The sequence below is a fragment of the Bombus vosnesenskii genome, unplaced genomic scaffold (genome assembly GCF_011952255.1).
Source record: "Bombus vosnesenskii isolate JDL3184/JDL3185 unplaced genomic scaffold, Bvos_JDL3184-5_v1.1 scf7180000013361, whole genome shotgun sequence".
Classification (NCBI taxonomy): Eukaryota; Metazoa; Arthropoda; class Insecta; order Hymenoptera; family Apidae; genus Bombus; species Bombus vosnesenskii.
This window is the reverse complement of record NW_022882994.1, coordinates 1,065,948-1,084,897: the sequence shown is the minus strand read 5'-3', so window position 1 is coordinate 1,084,897 and position 18,950 is coordinate 1,065,948. Positions and strand designations below refer to the sequence as shown.

The 18,950-nt window shown below is 33.8% G+C and overlaps 3 protein-coding genes and 1 long non-coding RNA gene across 4 annotated transcripts in view; 1 reads left to right on the top strand and 3 right to left on the bottom strand.

The window, feature by feature from the left end:
• The window catches only part of LOC117237164 (balbiani ring protein 3), a 32,834-nt gene extending 26,901 nt beyond the window's left edge, over positions 1-5,933 (bottom strand). The window contains exon 1 of the mRNA XM_033500880.1: positions 5,437-5,933. The gene's annotated coding sequence lies outside the window, so the exon portion shown is untranslated. The remainder of the gene's footprint in view (positions 1-5,436) is intronic.
• A 2,871-nt stretch (positions 5,934-8,804) lies between these two features.
• On the bottom strand, positions 8,805-9,763 carry LOC117237170. Its single transcript, XR_004493955.1, has 3 exons — positions 9,325-9,763; positions 9,139-9,257; positions 8,805-9,065 (listed from the first exon to the last, which is right to left on the bottom strand). It is a non-coding gene; the product is annotated as an uncharacterized LOC117237170 (long non-coding RNA).
• Positions 9,764-12,073: 2,310 nt separating this feature from the next.
• LOC117237169 (protein SEC13 homolog) lies at positions 12,074-13,618 on the top strand. Its single transcript, XM_033500886.1, has 3 exons — positions 12,074-12,464; positions 12,587-12,971; positions 13,047-13,618. Exons 1-3 carry the CDS (start codon positions 12,223-12,225, stop codon positions 13,353-13,355), a joined length of 936 nt encoding a protein of 311 aa, XP_033356777.1. The 5' UTR covers positions 12,074-12,222; the 3' UTR covers positions 13,356-13,618.
• On the bottom strand, positions 13,419-18,416 carry LOC117237165 (helicase SKI2W). The gene is made up of 11 exons (XM_033500882.1): positions 18,245-18,416; positions 17,851-18,160; positions 17,100-17,769; positions 16,799-17,030; positions 16,371-16,624; positions 16,137-16,284; positions 15,779-16,057; positions 14,774-15,684; positions 14,327-14,685; positions 14,081-14,259; positions 13,419-14,015 (listed from the first exon to the last, which is right to left on the bottom strand). The coding sequence occupies exons 1-11, from the start codon at positions 18,269-18,271 to the stop codon at positions 13,686-13,688; spliced, it is 3,699 nt and encodes a 1,232-aa protein (XP_033356773.1). The 5' UTR covers positions 18,272-18,416; the 3' UTR covers positions 13,419-13,685.
• Between the last annotated feature and the right edge of the window lie 534 nt (positions 18,417-18,950).

The window sequence follows — 18,950 nt, the reverse complement described above, 5'->3', positions numbered from 1 at the left end:
AAATTCAAAGTTTGATGTGATTAAAATACGCGTTGATACCGTTCGCGAAAAAAGGATCCAATCTCCTGTTCCAGAAAAAGCTCGAAGAAGACGCATATCCGCGTGTTTAATGATCTCGACCGCGCCCACAAAGGAGGATAAACGATTTCTTTGAGGAGAACCGCGACCGCTTTCTTCGTGAAACGCTATTGGAAACTCTTTGTGCCACTGGTCTCGTACCACGAAGACAAAGTCGGTGACTACGAATCGGTTGATCCGCGAATATACATGGCCGACCAAAAGGATCAAGGAACGCGGTGAAAATTCCGATTTTTTGGATAGTATCAACGCAATCCTCGGGGTTGCAGTCCAGCTAGTTGGCTCGATAACAATCGAACGTAGAATGCAATAGGATACAATAGTATTTTGACAATAGTCGACAATGAAAGAACGTTTCGATCGGAAACTTTCGGTTCGTGCAAATGAACCAGCAGATTTTTAGTCCTTTCACATTTATGGACATATCTGGTGAAGCAATTTTGTTCAGACGATACTTGGAATAAGATATCTGATGCGTTTGATATTAGTATAGTAGTATTTAATATTTATTTGATATCATTATTTAGAATTAACAAAGTCGTGCATGAATACACGTCTGGCTTAATAAGCGATTCTATAAAGTAACAAAGTTATTAATGAGCGTGCTAGGATTTTTACCAGATTTTTTAGAAAACATGGAGCGGTAAAAGATTAAGCCCAGAGATGGAAAAAATCCATCCTTCGATTTCTCTTCGTCTAATTTTTACTTTTCTCAAAAAAAAAAAAAAAAAAGATTTCGAACATTTGATGTAAATAGTAATTCTATAATATAATAGAGATATTGGCGAGCTTCCCAAAATTTTATCAGATTTTACAAAAGCGTAAAACACAATAGAATGTGGCCCAAGAGATAAAAATAAGCTGGCATTCGTAAATTTTTACTTTTATCGAAAAAGATCTCAAACATTTGATTTAAAATATGCTTGGATAATATAATAGAAGCATCGTGGAACATCCCAGATCTGTTTAAAATTTTTTTTAAGCGTGGAATAGTAAAAAAAATTAGGCTTGGACATGGACGACCTAGTTTGCCTGGGATGAATGGAAGACTATGTTTGCTTAGGGTTGAAAGTATAATAGAACTTACGGTTAGTGTTCTTAACTCTGCCACGCCAATAAATGAGATGTCTCAAACTATTTCTTACAAAGATCCACGAACGAGATATCTTGTGTTTTGTTGTAAAAGAAAACGCGAAATATCTGGTTCAGACCATCGCATAAACAACATTGCATCACAAGATATCTTATCCACGAATACAAGAGGATTAACAGAGCGTCATTTCACTCTTTTGTGACAGAGTTGGAACAGAGAAATGCAAAACGATGAAAACAAACGCAGAGTAGTTATGGATTAGCAAAAATTAACATAAACGAGATAGTAAAACGATTACTAATGTCTCTGCCCAGTGACAAATACCGATTACGATTATTTGTGGAGCTCAAACTGCAGGAAACTGGCTGCTGAATATAATCAGGCAAGTATGCATTCATTGAATAGTTCGTCACGACCAGTGAAATGTTGTTTATGAAACGTTACCTAATGGACAAATAATGAAATTAAACAAATATCAAGAACAATAAGAATGAAATGTCCAAAATGAGAACAGTATGATTTGTTATGACAATAGTAACGAGCTTCGATCTTGTTTTACGTGTCAATATTGATTAAATATACAATATTCTCACGTAATAAAATATAAAATGATGGAAGACTGGCGCGAAACTTTATAACGGGTTCGAAGTATCGATTCTCATTACTCGTTCGAGTAATTACTTGAAAATTGCAGCCATAGTCGGTTTCATTGCTCCAAAACGCGTTTCCGCGCCTCTAAAAGCACACATTGTAATTCTAGATGCGAGTATCATAAATACCAAAGCTGAATTTCTACTGGATCGAAATCCCTCCCCAATGAGAGTAGTAATTGTTTCCCATTTAAACAATCATTGCTGCACACGCTTCTGTGGTACCTCCATTTCCGAGCTTTACGTCGCGCGGTGCGACTAAAATATCTAACAAAATCGTTTCGTTTTGATCTTTGATCTATGCGAAACCTCGTACATTTTTCGTTATTTACGTTTGTCGGATATGCACGAACATCCACAGCTTACTAATTATAATTTAACTCATACCAAATATATATTGATTTAACTAAAATCAAGTGAATAGTCAGGATTACTAGCTATATATAAATCATAAATCATAAAAGTATTAATTAAATCGAAGAAGATTTAAGATTAAAAGGGAGAAAATTCAACGTGCCCAAAATGTTAGGTAATATTGTCAATATTTCAAGATTCTCAACGAAAATATAGTTTATCAATAGATATTGATAATATTGTATTACCAGTACAAATTGATCCTTTTAGTTGAGAACATTGAAATATTGGCAATATACAAGTTGTATCGTAACATATGGGGTCTACTTCAGGAGTGGACAGGAAACGAAAAGACAATGGTAAAAATTCAAACAAACAGGTGTTCTACCTATCCTTGTTTCAAATTTACAGCTATTTTTATGTTTCAGTAATCCGGAACATAGAAGGTGTCCCAAATGATTACTCTCGATCTGTATTATTCGATATACACCTGGAATTTTTGAAAAATTGCGAGATTCCTTAACACGACCACTGTGAGTTTGTATACAGATCGAGGCTAACCATTTCGAGCATTTTTTAGAAAGGTAAACAGCTGCAGATTATTGAAACACAAAGATGGTTATAATTTTGGAACAAGATCAGATAGGACACATGTTCATTTTCATTGTTTTCGTGCCTTTTGTTCATTCCTAAAGTGAGTCCCATATGTTATGATACACCCTGTATATTGATATTCTCGAGGCAACCTTACGAAGTCCCTGTCCAGAAGATGGAACACATGCGAACTTAAAAGACCGTTAACAAGCTCTAATAACATCGCGCCACGAACACGGTTCTCTCGATTCCCAACACGTAGAATCAGTCGCAATTTCGAACAGCCTCGGTGGAAGATTACATTCGCTATTGAACAGCATCGATTCCAGCGAGCAAGTACAGCCTTAACAAAAGACGCACGTAAGCCATGGCGAGGGAGGAATGCAAAGAAAGCGGGAATAATTAATACCCGGAGCACATCCTCGCGCAGGGAGACGTAAGTACGTGAAACATCGTGTTAAAGAATATTCTCTCACTCGAAACGCCGTGGCGGATTTGAGGAAAACACTGTACATACGCTACAGCTCAAAGGTATTCGAACACTTGTTTATTCTCGACAAGGTGTATTTTAATTAGAAAATTACGGTCAAATCAAACTGCAATGATTTTATCCTCCGTAATTGCTATAGCTACGTATAATAATACATTATAACTTGATTAAATTGATTTCTGAAGGTCACGTAACAATACAACTGACGCTTGTAATTGGCATGCCTTATAGAAGCTGTTCGTTATTTGACAGATTCTTTATCTCCACGTTCCTTGACTTTTGAATTATAAAATGAATTAAGGAGGATCTTCTAAATTAATTAATAGAAGCACTTCCCATGTTAATACAACTGGAGACATTTTTAACAAATGTATTAATACATATATATAATAAATGCTGAAATTTATTATTGCTATGTTTTTTAATAACTAATCTACATTTATAACCTGGCGATTCCATAAGAAAATATAATAGTAAGCGTTGCCTCAAATACCTAATTCATCATTATGGAGTTATTACTCGTACGCTTCGATAAAATTTACATACTGTTATTACAAATCGATCGATGCGTCCGGATGCTTATGAGCAATAGTGTACGTACAGTACATATGTGTAGACATGTAGAAATTGCATTCTTGCCGCTTTAGAAAGTGCACGCACAAGTGGACATGCTAACTCGTGGCTCGGTGGATTTCACAGGAATTAATTGACTCGGTGATTCGGCCAGACTTATCGTTGTGATTTACGCAGCGCGATTCCCATGAATTTCATGCGTGCAGCTTCCATAAGAAAATACGTGTAATTTCGGTATTGTAATTTCTAACGGGAAAAAAAAGAGAGAGAAGAAAAATGGAATAGAAAGATAAGAACAAAACGGGAACTATAATAAGTAAATAGAGAAAATCGCGTGCACGTGATCCGCCGGTTGGCCGAAGGTTTTTTCGGAGCGATCACAAAGCAAGAAACGGTGTAATTGCAACGTTACAGAATTACAAATGAAAATAGTCCAAGTTTAATTTTCGGCTTGAACGCCCCTAATATGTACGATCCGTGGAAGAATATTCGCTATATTACTGCATCTCAAGATAGGGAAGTAATTAACTTTTTAATAAATTTGTTGCTTAATACCGGAAGAAGATAATTATTTTTAATCTCTTCAATTATACTTAAAAATATTAAACGAGATAATATTAGAAAATATTTAACAATAACGTAAACTCCCTTTGTATCTTTTGAAAGAGGAACTCTGTATATCTACATGTGTACCAATATCTCCTCGAAAGATGAATATTTTATAAAGTGCAATGTACGTACGAAGAATTTCCCTCTTTTAATTTATTGTGGCATTTGGCTTTTTTAAATATTTCTATGTTGCTTGTAAGTTGTAAGAAAAGTACAATTTTAACGTAGAATAAAAGGAAATTGTTCGGGGAATAGGTACATGTATAATTGATATATGGTTAGGAAATAGCAGAGCTGCAACTTGAAAAGAAATTGTTCTAGGAGGATAATGCAAATTTAATGAACATCCCACGGATGAAGTCGGCGTTTTCAGAACGCGAGACGAGGCAGCTTTCGCGCGCGATGGAAATTCATCAAGCTTTACCGGAGCATTTTTAATCAACCAGAATAAGAAGATAGGTACACACACACACACACACACATTTCCATATGTATATACATATACACAAGCGAGTCACTGCAGTTCACGGGCTCGCAAAGTGCTCGTGCTCTCAACTCAGAAGGAGTATCCCCTTCCGTAAATAAAACAGCGAATAACCGCGGCCAGAGAAGCTCTGTCTATTAAAACCGAAATAAGATCCACCGTGCGAAATCACGTACCATCATCTTCAAAATCCAAACGACGTCGTAATCCACTTAAATTCACTTTGAAAAGAAAAGAGAAGGAAAAACATAGTTTCCAATTCAATTAGACAAGAAAAGATAAAGTAAAAGAAACGAAACAATTTGCGTTAAAAATTTTCTAATTCAATAACAAATATATATATTCAACAAGCTTTCCCAATTTAAAAAATGTAAAGGAAGAACAGTTTCAATCAACTGGATGTCGATCCCACGGAACGCGACATTTCATAACGAACGCAACGGAAAATCGAATGAATCGGATGAAAAAAAAAAAAAAAACGAAGTGGAAAAATCAATTCGTGTAGACGTACCTCGATTTCTATAATTCACACGCGTGGAAACGTGCAGCCAATTAATCCTTCGTTCTCCGTGAAACAATCCGTAGATCTCCCTCGTGATCTTTTTTCTTTCTTCCTCGCACTGGCTCAACGTAGAAATCGCAAATATCGCGTAGATTTATACGATGATCGTTGCACTGAATCGCAAGCCGTTCCCGTTCGTAAAGAGAAAAGCAGACACGAGAGAGCAAACTTCGATTCGAAATTGCGGTACCGCTCACAGGTAACGCGCCTTTCGCCGCTCAGTCCGCGCCGAATGACGTTCGTATACTGTCCTGGCTCGGTGCGTTCGGCGGAGCCGGCCTCGTATGATGACCCCCTTCTAGAATTCTACGGCCCTGTCGACGTACGCCAGTCTCTGGACACCGGCGTAACACCAGGAAACGTGCAACGCCAATCCTACTGGCTTCGATCGTTTTACATCGAAAATTTCGTCGAAAAATTCCGACAAAATCGTTGGATTGCCAACAATGTCCGATGCAGTACTGATGAATTTCTGAAAAATTTTGTTGAATTAAACATCTGGTTAAATAATAGATACATAGAGAAATATTTAATGCTTTTTTGCAGTTTTTTGGTACTGCTAATAGTCTATAGTTTCGTCTTCTATATGTTTTTATGAGATTTTTTAAGCGGATTTTTAAAAATAGAAATTTAACATCTTTAATAAACAAAAATTATAGCGTAAAAGGATTTTTTTAGTTAAAGCTAATTTGTTTTATAATAGCGAGTGAAATTACTTTTTAATTGGGTTTTCCTTTCTGTATTTAGTTAGCTAACTAAACGTTAACTTTTTCTCGACTTTGTGAACAGAATCGGTGTTTTACGGTTTTCACCAAAGAGTATCGAGAAAGAAATAAGGTGGTCGGTAATCCCTGTAGCTTAAATCGATTCACAGTGGTTTTTAAAAATATTCTACTCCATTAAAACTACTAAAACTAAAGTACTTAGTATTTTTAACTATAGCCACATGAAACTTTTAGGCAAATTTAAACTTTGCTTATACCCTAATGCAACATTTCGCACGAAATACTCATCTCCTATTTAAATGATCCTCGTACTTCATTTATTACAAATAAAGTTTAAAATAATACTTTATTCACGACACAATGGTCTGTCAACTGACAACGTTCCTGGAACGATTTGTCACTCTGTAACATACCAGCCTGTCTAAAATATCGATCACGCCAACCGTTTCCCTATCACGCAGAGACAAGCTGCAAATATCTGTAGATCAACCGACTTCCCATGAAATGTTCCATACGTTTTGGTTCTGTTTCTATCAACCGGAAAGGTAAAACTTGATGATGATACGTTCGATGCTTACATTTCAATAATAGATGAAACGGGCCATCGATCGACCAGATGACCCAAAACCATCCGGAATTACACTGCGTCACAGTCAACGGCCTTTGCCTACGAAAGACTCGATCTCTTCGTCTATCACGATGGATTCATGTCCCTCTTAGCCTCTCCTACTTCGATACTTCCTATTTCTTCTTCTTCTCGACTCCTTCTCTTTCGTTCTTTTTTTCCTTCAAGAATAGTCGGTGTGATACTCAGCGGGAGGAACCTTGGGAAAAATTCATGTGGCTCGCACAGACACGTCCGGAATTCGATTCTGGAACGTATTGCTCCTTCCAACTTTACGGTACTCCACGTAGTATTGCCTATAGATTGTAGACACGAAAAAGTGCGGTTGCAGCGGCCGCATCCGCAGGGAGGCGAACCAACACGGTAAGAAGCCGGGAGAGGGAGGAGATAGGCACTGGTAAAACTGAGCACCACCCATCTTTCTTACCTTCCATTTTTCTCACCGAAAGGATCCGGTGTAATTCTAGCGCGCACGCTGAAAATTAATGTGGTTCGAGCTGGTACGCGCGGAATTCGATCCAGCAACGACCCGCTTCTTCACCTTTACGGTACTCGCGCGATATCCTGGGCTATAACCGCCATGGAAATATGCAGTGAACCGCGCCCGTTTCGCATTGCCGTTTAGCTTTGCCGTTTCGCACGACCGTCCATTGCTCTCGTTCACCGGCCCCCATCGTTGCAAACGTGCAAACGAAACGGCGCTGTTTGGCAAGCGTAAACGTTCCATGAATTTCCTCTTCCTCTGGCGGACCACTTCTTCTCTTCCTCTGCGCGTTACCGGTTGCGCTGGAAAGATTGGAACACATTTTAGAATTTTCTACGAGAAGTTTCTCCAAAAAACAGAAATTCGAAGGAAAACCATTGCAGATTTAGCGGCACTAGCTACCTAAATACGAGCTTCAACTCTCTTGGTTTTTATGTAATCTACCGAAAAAGTGTAACACCTGCGGAGAGAGCGGTAAATAAGCTACAACGGGGACGCTTTGAAGCTGGCTGGAATTTAAAAGCTTCTCTGTGTTTAGCCCTTTTTGGCATGTCAAAGCACGATAATATTGAAATGCAGAAGTAAACGAGTGTACTTTGATATACATTTAGAAAAAAAGATAAAAGGGCAGAAGAGATTGGTATTTGATCAAACGTTATTTAAATGGAAATTTAACGTTTAATTAATATCATTTACATTGGGCAAAAATATTTCTAAACAGTACAAAATATTAATTACATAGTTCTACCTCGAACGGCAACTTTCGACCCTATACATAAATCATGAACCAAATATAAACTATACGTAGAACGTATCCATAATCTATATGTTCAATCAACTGCGGATCTACATTGTATTTCGTGCATCAAATTTATTTTATGGCGTGTTCAAAAGCAGATGTACATGGCATCAGACGCAGACGCGAATGTTACCAACTTAGAGAAGTAGGAGGGTACGAAGAGGGAGAGAGAAAGGAAAGCAGGGAGAGAAAAGACGAGAGACTTTTCAAGTTGTATGCCATTCCAACATTCCTAGGTGGCCCCGAGGCGCTAAACGGAGTACCGTCATCGCAAGGAAAGGCCCAGTGACCGACATTCCCCTTTCCATTCTTCCTGATACTCCTTTGCCCGGATCTTGCCGCGATACTAACGTATACACGGCGACGACCTGTAGCGGGTATCGTAACCGGAACCTCTGGAACCTTCGCCCTGAATTTCCGTACGAACCAGCCACTCTCTCGAGTACGAGGTCAAATTTTTCGGTTGTTGGGCTAACGAACCTTGGGAAAACTACGTCTACCGCTATTGATATATCGAAAGCATTCGAATCTTTTCTTGGCTATTAACTACGTTGATTTCCCTTCTATTTTCTTTCTGAAAATTATTACAAAGCAGCATACGATATTTTAAAGAAACTTTTAATTTACGTAGATTTTTAATATTAAAAATTATGTAAAGTTATAGATCAAAGACTCACGTTTCATTTATTCATTCTTTTTTTCTTGTCAATTTACATTATTAGATTCTGATTTTTAATATTGTAATTATGACAAAATTAGATTAATATTGTCGTCATTTCTTTCTTCTCTTGGACTCTATAATTTTATTTCTTAAACTCCTGCAAAGTACTTATTATCCTAATATATTTTTCGTGTCTCGATAAAACAATATGTATGTTATTTATTTATATTTTTCAATAATTCACTTACTTCTTTAAGAAATAAGTGTTAATCACTTTTATGCGACTGGAATAGAAAAAGATGTTGTATTATTTTAATGAAATAAATTGATGCATATACCTACATATATGATAAGTACCTCGCTCGACTCGCGAGCGTCATTTCTTAAAAAGCCTGTATACAGTTACAACGTTATGTATCTTTTACGATCCATCCATAAAAATCCGGAGAGCGGAGACCTACATTTTCACCAGCATCCTGCGAAATTTAAATAATGCAATTTTAATAAATAATCACTATTTTTAACGTTGATTCGTTTCGTTACCGTTGGAAAAGAGCAACGCGACAAAGTCACGTTACACGGTAACGCTGCGTAATGCACATATGTTAGTGATAAGTGCAATTTCAGTTGAATCAAGCGAAGTTCATGAATGCTTTATATACGTATATGCTACACCTGCGCCAGGTACGAGTAGCAAACTTTTAGGACCCCGATACAATACCTTCTCCCTAGCTTTCAATGTCAACACCATTATCTTAGTTATGAAAGATAGTTTTGAAAATACATAACTTGGGAAATAACTTGGAAATTAATATCATTAGATTTGTTAAACTATTTCGAAAGTTTTCTTAGCAAATGTCAACTGCTATAACTTTTGTCTCTGTCCCATTTTCTAATGCACATGAAGCATATTACAAATTTGATTTGGGAAGAATTTGAGTCTGAATATTTGACTTCAAATTTCAATTTCAATTTCAATTTGAGAATTTACTTGTAATTTCATAATGTTCAATTTTAATTGTAACTTCTTTGCTGCATGATTACATTGCAAATCACACCAAAATAATAAGTGGGGTCCATAGTCACGTGGGACAGAAAGACGTATTGTGTGCGATAGATCTATTGTACACCTCGTCTATGGCCATATTCTCTTCGTCAGACATACGTACAAAGGTTTATGAAAATATTCGAACATATATTACGTGTGTTACACAAAAATGTCATTAGTACTATAATGAGCACTTACTATCATGATTATAATGTTGAAGTTTGGAACAAGTCTAAAAACGTACATAGAAACTACAAGATATTTAGTAGACTACTCTGTATCTCTGTATCTGGGCTATCTCCAAGCCTGTGCTACAAGCTATAACTCATATTTTGCAGAAATCATAAAAATACTTCCATTTATTGTTTAAAGTGAGTAATTTTTTACTAAATATATATTTAGAATAAATATCCTCTAATTACTACATGCATTTTAGATTGATTTCAAAGACCAATATGATCATGATAATCGTATCTCATTACAGTACTAATAGAATTTCAAAATGTTTTATACATATAACGTATACAATATATACATAAAAGTTTGCTATGTTAAGTGTTCAAATGCTTTCCTGAGCTACTATATGTACGAATGGAAGTTACTGGAGCGCGAAAGATCAACATAAGAAAATGGAAGTATCGAATTCGTTTCATTGATCATTCTGCTTCCATTGGTTATTCTACATAAATTCAACAGCGGATCCACGCGATACCTACTACCCGATCAATAAACAATTCCAGCCGTGATTTCATTACCTCCTATGCGAGTAAACGTAATTAGCGGTAACAGTAATTGTTACTCGACCGTGCAGCATATTGAAAATTTTATAGTACCCCGCAACGTTACGTACGTGTATATATCTGCACTTATATGTACGTATATAGGATCAAGAAAGTGCACATGTATATGTACATATGTACGTGTGTTCTCGGGAAACATATATCAATTATCCATCTTATCAACGCAACGCCAGGAGCCTTGTCATTATCGGCATGCCGGAAGGGACAAGCTTGCACGAACGTATACCATGTTATGTTGCACCGCAGTTTCGTGAATTATGATGAACTAATGACATTTCTGTACGTAAGGACGTTACACACAGTAAGCATGTGTTCTGAGTTGTGTTTTTCCGGTAACGCTGTGACGGTTAATGTTGGGATAAATTAATGATGGATGTCGCTCAAATATCCGTGAAATTGAACATCAAATCGTTATAATTTATATTAAGATGAGATAGTAATTAGAGTGAAAATATTCGTCAATTAAACCGTAATGGATTTAGATTAAATCAATCGAATAATGACCAGATTATTATGTTACCTATCAATTCCTGTCGTCTATCTCATTTATATTCTATTAATGTAACTATATTATAAATATCTTACTGTATGTATAATTTCGGATAAATTTTAATAAAATTAAATGGGATTTCTATATTAATTATTAATAAAAATGAAACATCGTTATAACAAATTAACTTGTTAGTTTATCTGTTAAAAAGTTCTCAATATTATGACTAAATATTATATGTAACTAAAATTCTTTCTCATTTTATTTTATTTAAATTTTTCTAATTTTAAAGCTTTTCAAAAGTATACGTAGTATAATATAACATTTCATTAACAGAACAAAAACGAACGAATTTAAAAGCCTTTACCAATTGAAGGATGAATGAAAAAATGAACATAAAGCGATTCCATTATCCAGCAACGTATTTTACGAATGATGAATTTATACTTTGTTTTCTTTAGTGACAGGTTAAATATTTGTACATGATCATTTTGAAATCGATCACAAACTCAATTACGAGTTTTATCACGCTTATGCACCATGATCATTGTTAGATCATGTTTAGATCATTTTATTCTAAATATGATTCTGCTCTGGTTTTTGGAGATATAGAATATGATTTATGAATGTTAATATTTAAGCATAAATTTAAGATGTATAGTATGATATTGTGAAAATGTGTAAATTATTATATGTTATTATAGTAAATCAATAAGAATAAAATTTAATTCCAATTTGATATAAGAAATTAAATAAATAAAAAAACTTTACTACATACCACGTAAAAAAGGTTATTAGTCCTTATGTATAAAGTCGTAGTGCTTAGTTTATAATAAGGGTACAACAAATATTTATATTCCTCATAATTTTGACAAAATCACAAAAAAGAATTTATATTCAGTTTTCAGATATAACGGCACTAATATTTACACACGAGTTGCGCAAAGTAATCATGCGTTAACAGCCAGTGCGCACATGCTTCCACGTAAGTGACAAGCATTGAACAGCTAGGACAACATAACCTCTTTGTCGCACCTACAATTGTATAACTTAATAATTTTCAAAATATAGTTAACAAAATTTGAGCAAAAAGTGTCATAAAAATGGTATCAGTTTTGAATACGGTTGATACCGGTCATGAAGATATGATTCACGATGCAGAGATGGATTATTATGGTTTGAGGTTAGCAACTTGTTCCAGTGACAACTCGGTTAAAATCTTTGATTTAAAAAATGGTTCACAAAGTTTAGTAGCCGATCTTAAGGGTCATGTTGGACCTGTGTGGCAAGTTACTTGGGCACATCCTAAATTTGGAAATCTTTTAGCGTCTTGTAGTTACGATCGGTATGTTTCAATTTGTTACCATTTTTTGATATATATAAAATATATTCCTTTTCATAGAGATTGTAATATATTAAAACTAACTATTCTGATCTGAAATTATTTTACTTTGTTTCTTGCAATAGAAAAGTAATTATTTGGAAAGAATTAGGAGAATGGACCAAGATTTATGAACACAATGGTCATGATTCCTCTGTTAACTCAGTGGCTTGGGCACCACATGAATTTGGCTTAATCTTAGCCTGTGGCAGCTCTGATGGTTCAGTGTCCATACTTATTAATAATGGAGATACATGGGATGCACAAAAAATTACAAATGCCCATACCATTGGATGCAATGCAGTGAGTTGGTGTCCTGCTATTGAACCCAGCTTTGATGCTAGTGGAACACAAAAAAATGGACCAATAAAGAGATTAGCCACAGGAGGTTGTGACAATTTAGTTAAAATTTGGAAAGAAGAAGGTGATAGGTGGATCGAAGAGGACAAACTTGAAGCACATAGTGATTGGGTAATGCATTTGTCACTTTTCAAATTTAGAAATATAAATTAAAAGAACAGTAATTTAATATTTTATTTCTTACAGATAAGGGATGTTGCATGGGCACCTGCAGTTGGACCATCCAAAGCAGCTTTGGCTTCCTGTTCACAAGATCGTCGTGTAATTGTATGGACCTCCAATGATTATACAAGTTGGACACCAACCATCCTTAATGTTTTCGACGATGTCATTTGGAATGTTAGTTGGTCATTAACTGGAGGTATATTAGCTGTTAGTGGTGGAGATAATAAAGTGTCCCTTTGGCGTGAAAATACAGAAGGTCAATGGACCTGTATTTCTGAGACAAATAAAGGTCAAGGAAATCTTAATAACACGGAACAACGTGCACTATAATATCTGAAAATAAAATATAGGATAATATTTTTTACTAATAAGCATTGTAAATTAAAAGAATTATTCAATATTAATAACAATTTTATTCATTTACTTTGTACTCTTATCATATATCTATACATAAAGAAATATAATTTTCAGACCAAACTGAATTCCAGTACTTTACATCTATGGTAGAGAAATATTGTACTGTACATTTTTTGAACAGCATATGATTCATAAACAGTGTATAAATTATAAAAATATACATATATCTCATTGATCAAAGTAGAAAATATTCTGCACATTTACACATTTAAATAAATTATTATACATAGATTTGTTAAACGATTAATTTTGAGTATACAAGGATGCAGTAAAAACAATATCTCTTTTAATGACAGTAGAGGCTTCTTCCATTTTTTCCTTTAAAACGGGATCACCTATAGTAATGGCTGCATTTTTTACATCTCGTAATGTTTCACTCAGTTGTTGTATACATCGTACTATGATCCCTTCTTGTACATCCGTTTTCTCCATAATCTCGGCAAATGACTTTGCTTGTGCCCAGTCATAAACTACCTCTACTAAACCAAAGTTTAGTGGTTGCAACGTTATTAACTGATAATGTTGTTCTAAAGCTTCTAATTCGGCATGTATTTGCTTTATTATAAGACAATTCTGTAACCAAAAAATCTGTAAATGTCACAGTAAATAGTTAATTTGTATTAAGAAAATATATATACCTTCTTTAATTCTGGCGTTAAATTTGGTTCAATATCAGTTCGTTGTTGAAATATTAAAGCAGACAACAACGCTGCTATTTCAGCTGGTTGACGTACAGTTAACACATTTCTGAGAATAAGTTCGGTAATTAGTAATTCGTTATTTCCCATTTGTAAAGCTACACGACCTTTTAATGCAACTATAAAAAACAAGATAAAATTATTATACATAACTAATTCGTGTTGATAATCTGAAAGAAGACAAACCTCTTTCGTCATTATCTATATATCCCAAATCTTTAAGAAGTGCAACAGCATTTGTATATTCCGGATACAAGCTTAATCCTTCATCACTAAGTTTCAATTGTAGTTTATTCCTTTCGCTCTCTAATTCACTTCGTTCGTATACAACTTCAAAGTGCTCTTCAAAACTTACTATCTCTGTACAATTAATATCATACATAGCTTTCTCTAATTCGCATAAATGATTTAATTTCATATCGATATCATAGTTCATTCTCATTTGCAGATATGGTTGTAGAACAGAAGAATCGCGATAAGCTTTAAGAGATAATGTCATTAATTCTTCTATAGCTGTTTGCATAGTCTGACTGGGAGGTTCATTTCTAAAAATATTTCAAGAGTTTTGTTGTCTTATAAGTTATAAATTAAACGTAATCTAATTTCGCTTAATTTTAACTTCACGCTACTTACCTAAATCTTGATATTTGTCTTTTTTCCCAATTTGCCAAAACCATGTTGTAATCTGTTTTAATTTCACAATTTGTTATTTCCAATATATTCCATGCAGCTATAGTTAACACTTCATCTAATGGAATTCCAACTGGTACAAATATTTCCTTTTTCGTTAAAGCAACAATATCGTACCATTTATCGGACTTCTTAGCTTTCTCGCTGTTTTCTTTCAATAATGTTTCCTTGACAGAATTTGTTGCATCAGAATTTTTAAGGACTAATACCCTGTATTGCTTACTACCTTTATTCTGAACAGTGCTCAGTAATATAGCTAATTTATTATAATGACTTTCATATGATATCAACAATACTCTACCAGCTGTTAAACATCTTATTGCTTTTTTCTGAGTCTCATAAAAATAGGATTTCAGATACTTAAGATATTCTAGATACTCAACAGCTAGTCGATAAAAGTCAGATAAGTTTTTCTGTAGATCTGTTAATGGTGGCAATTTTGATAGTTCATTTTCCAATTTCTGCAATTGTATCTTGTAATTATTTTGGTTTCTAATTACTGGTGATTCTTTAAAAGATCTTCGCATCATTGCTTCAACTGTTACTGACTCATTTAGCCTTCTCAGATTTAGAACCATGGAATATGTTACTTTAAATTTAGATTCTAAGTTCTGAGCTTGACCACACATCATATTTTGTAACTCATTAAAATGTGGCACCAATGTTCGACACATGACTATAACCATTCCAGCTGTATCATGACCTCTACGTCCAGCTCTGCCAGCCATTTGTACATATTCAGAAGGATAAAGTATTCGAAAATTAGTACCGTCATATTTTTTTATAGAATCGAAAACCACAGTGCGTGCTGGCATATTTACACCCATTGCAAATGTTTCTGTTGCAAATAGTAACTGCAAGACCATAAAGGTGGTGACTTTTAAAATTTAAAAATAGTAAATACATTATGAAATTAAGGAAGAAAATATAGAATATTGGAAAACTGACTTTTACAACTCCAGTTTGAAATAACATTTCCACTATTTCTTTCAAAATAGGTAATATACCACTGTGATGGATACCAATTCCACTTTCTAATAATTCTTGCATCATAAGCACTTGCGGCAATTGTCTATCAGTACCTTTTAAATGCCGAATGTTATTTTGAAAGAAAGTTCGAATAGTGTGCTTTTCAGTCTCGGTTGTAAGGTCTACGTTTCTTAATAATATAGCGCTCATATCGCATCTCTTTCGTGATAGCATAAAGACAACAACAGGCAACATGTTCTGGCATAACAAAAGTAATTGTTTATGTATGTTTAGATGAATAAGTAAAATTTGATCAATATATAAGTATTAATCCAACCTGAGTTCTTAAATGACTTATAAAAGCATTCCACAATACTTGTTCCTGTTTTGGAGTCATCTGTCGTTGCATTGGTATCCTTTTAACATCTTTAGCATTTTTATTACTTTGATTTTTCGGATTTTGCGCAGTTGTTGCTTTGTACCACCTAGAATAATAATATTTATATTAAATATAAGATTATTCATTAAAAATTTATACACCACATTAAAGATAGAAATTATCATCGATTACCCATCTAATAGAAAATGACCTCTTTCATCCAATACTAAAAATTTGTTGTCCTTAGTTTTACCATCAGTTCCAGTGTATAAATAATGTTGGAGCGGTACAGGTCGTTTTAATGTGCTTATTACATATGTCTTTTTCTTTTTTGTACGACCAACCCAATCAGCAAATATTAAAGGATTGGGCACAGTTGCAGACAACATTACTAGAGTAACTGTTTGTGGCAAAAGGATCACACTTTCTTCCCAAACATGACCACGCTAACATAACATAAGATAATAAGATATATCATGATTATAAATATTAAATATAAATTGTAATATTTATATAGAATAATACAAATATAATACATAATAATATACAATATAAATATAATATATAATAACATATAATATAAATATAATATAACTGTAACATTTGGAATTTTTATTTACTTCGTCATTATTGATGTAGTGCACTTCATCAAATATAACAAATTCTAAATCTCTTAAAACTTCTGATGCACAGTATAACATAGATTGTAAAATTTCCGTGGTTATAATAAGACACGAAGCATTGGGATTAATTTGTAAATCTCCTGTTAACAATCCTACACTGCCAAACTTTCGTTTAAGATCGCGATATTTTTGGTTTGAAAGCGCTTTTATGGGAGATGTATAAATAACTCTAAAAAGAAACAAAATTAGTATTGCTAATTAACCAAAATATAATTCAAAATATAATTTGCAATTTTACTTTGTCATATGTTTCTGACTTAATGCAATAGCATATTCTGCTACTGTTGTTTTCCCAGCCGACGTGTGTGCGGCCACAAATACATTACAGCCTTCTTCTAATTTAAGAATAGCTTGTTTCTGGAAAGTATCTAACTCATATGGAAAACTCATCGCTAGTTCAGGAATACGTTTTTCGAAATCAGTTATTGGAACAGACACATCTATTTGTTCTGCCCATTTTGTCTTTGCAGTTTCCACAGGTTTTTTTGAAATATTTAAAATAGGAATATCTGCTTCCTCTAAGAACGAAGAAATTTCATCAAATGCTGCTTGTTCTATATCTGAAGTTTTTATTTTAGTTTCTTCTTTTGTTTCTTTTGTTTCTTTTGTTTCTGACTTCCAAAAATCAAATTCATCTTGTTCTTCCTTTATAATGGCCATTAAATTGATCTTATCTGCTATTTTTTCAATTTCATTTTTTTTTTCTAATTCTGATGGTTCCTGCTCTGTGACAGTTGTCGTGTTTTCATTTGGAGTACAATTGTCACTTTTAAATTCTACACCTGCACTAAATCCTTTTGCCAAGGTTCTTAAATTGTTTTCAAAGTCTATTTCCTCCAGTGACGGATTCATTGTTATCTCAGGTTCATCAAAACCACCAGGCCAGAATGGAATATTACTAGTATTTCCTAAATTTGTACATGTTCTTAATTTACATAATGTTTCAAAAAATTGCTATATTTTATTATAGAATCTTTTCTATCAAATACCTCTGATATTATCACTAGCTGGACCTGGTGCACGAGTCATAGACATAGAATTTCGTGCAGTTTCACCTGCTGATTTTGAAGGTACCTCATGCATCTCCCCAAGTTTCCCAGTAACAGGATCACGATCAAATTTTAATGTGGTACCAAGTGGTGCTAAGTCACAATCCAAAAGAGATAAAATATCAGGTTTCCTTGGCCAGTAACATTGTGTACTGTTTAGATGGTACATTGGAAGATTATCTAAACATTCTATATGCTCCCTTAATTCAGTTCTAATATCAGTCCAAATGGGTGGCAATACAAATTCTAGCTGTGAAGTAAAAAATTAGTTAAATAATTTATAAATTTTTTAAAGAATTTATTAAAAAATAAATTAACTTTAGAAAAAAATTACCTGTTGCTTATTAGCTTCTACATCCATCTTTTTTACTTTTATATCTATCCAATATCAGCAGAATACACTATTTCACTAATTTTTTCACTTTATTGGAGAAAACATTACTAAAAGCAAAATTTGATCAACATACACGTATAACGTATCATATAATAATACATATATATAATCTAAAAGATAAAAGCTAATAAATACCAATTTTTAATAATAAAGATATGATATAAAAAGCAGTATTATTTATGTAATATATGTTCCTTTGATTTCAAATATGAAATAATTAAAACTATAATATAATATATATATATTATTAGGTCAATACAGGATTTTAATATTTTTATGAATTATAAAATTATAATTTATTTGTTCTACCGAAAAGATGATATAGATAATTTGAGGTTATGTTTATAAACATCTTCAGCTCACTCCATCTAACTCTCACCTTCTTGACAAAAGGTCAAACATAGTCGTAGGATGCCGACAGAATTTCCATAGAATTTTCATCCTTGAGAAATACCTAATATATGGTGATACCTAGTAATACATACGATATGTATGTATTCCAAGATTTATCACGAACATGAAATCTTCTTAAATAAAACTTTGTACAAAAACATTCAATATGATATTGTATTTTGGCTCAGTTTCATCAGATAATCTTGCCAAGCAATGCATATTAAACATTATTTCCCTGAATATGTAGGTTAAG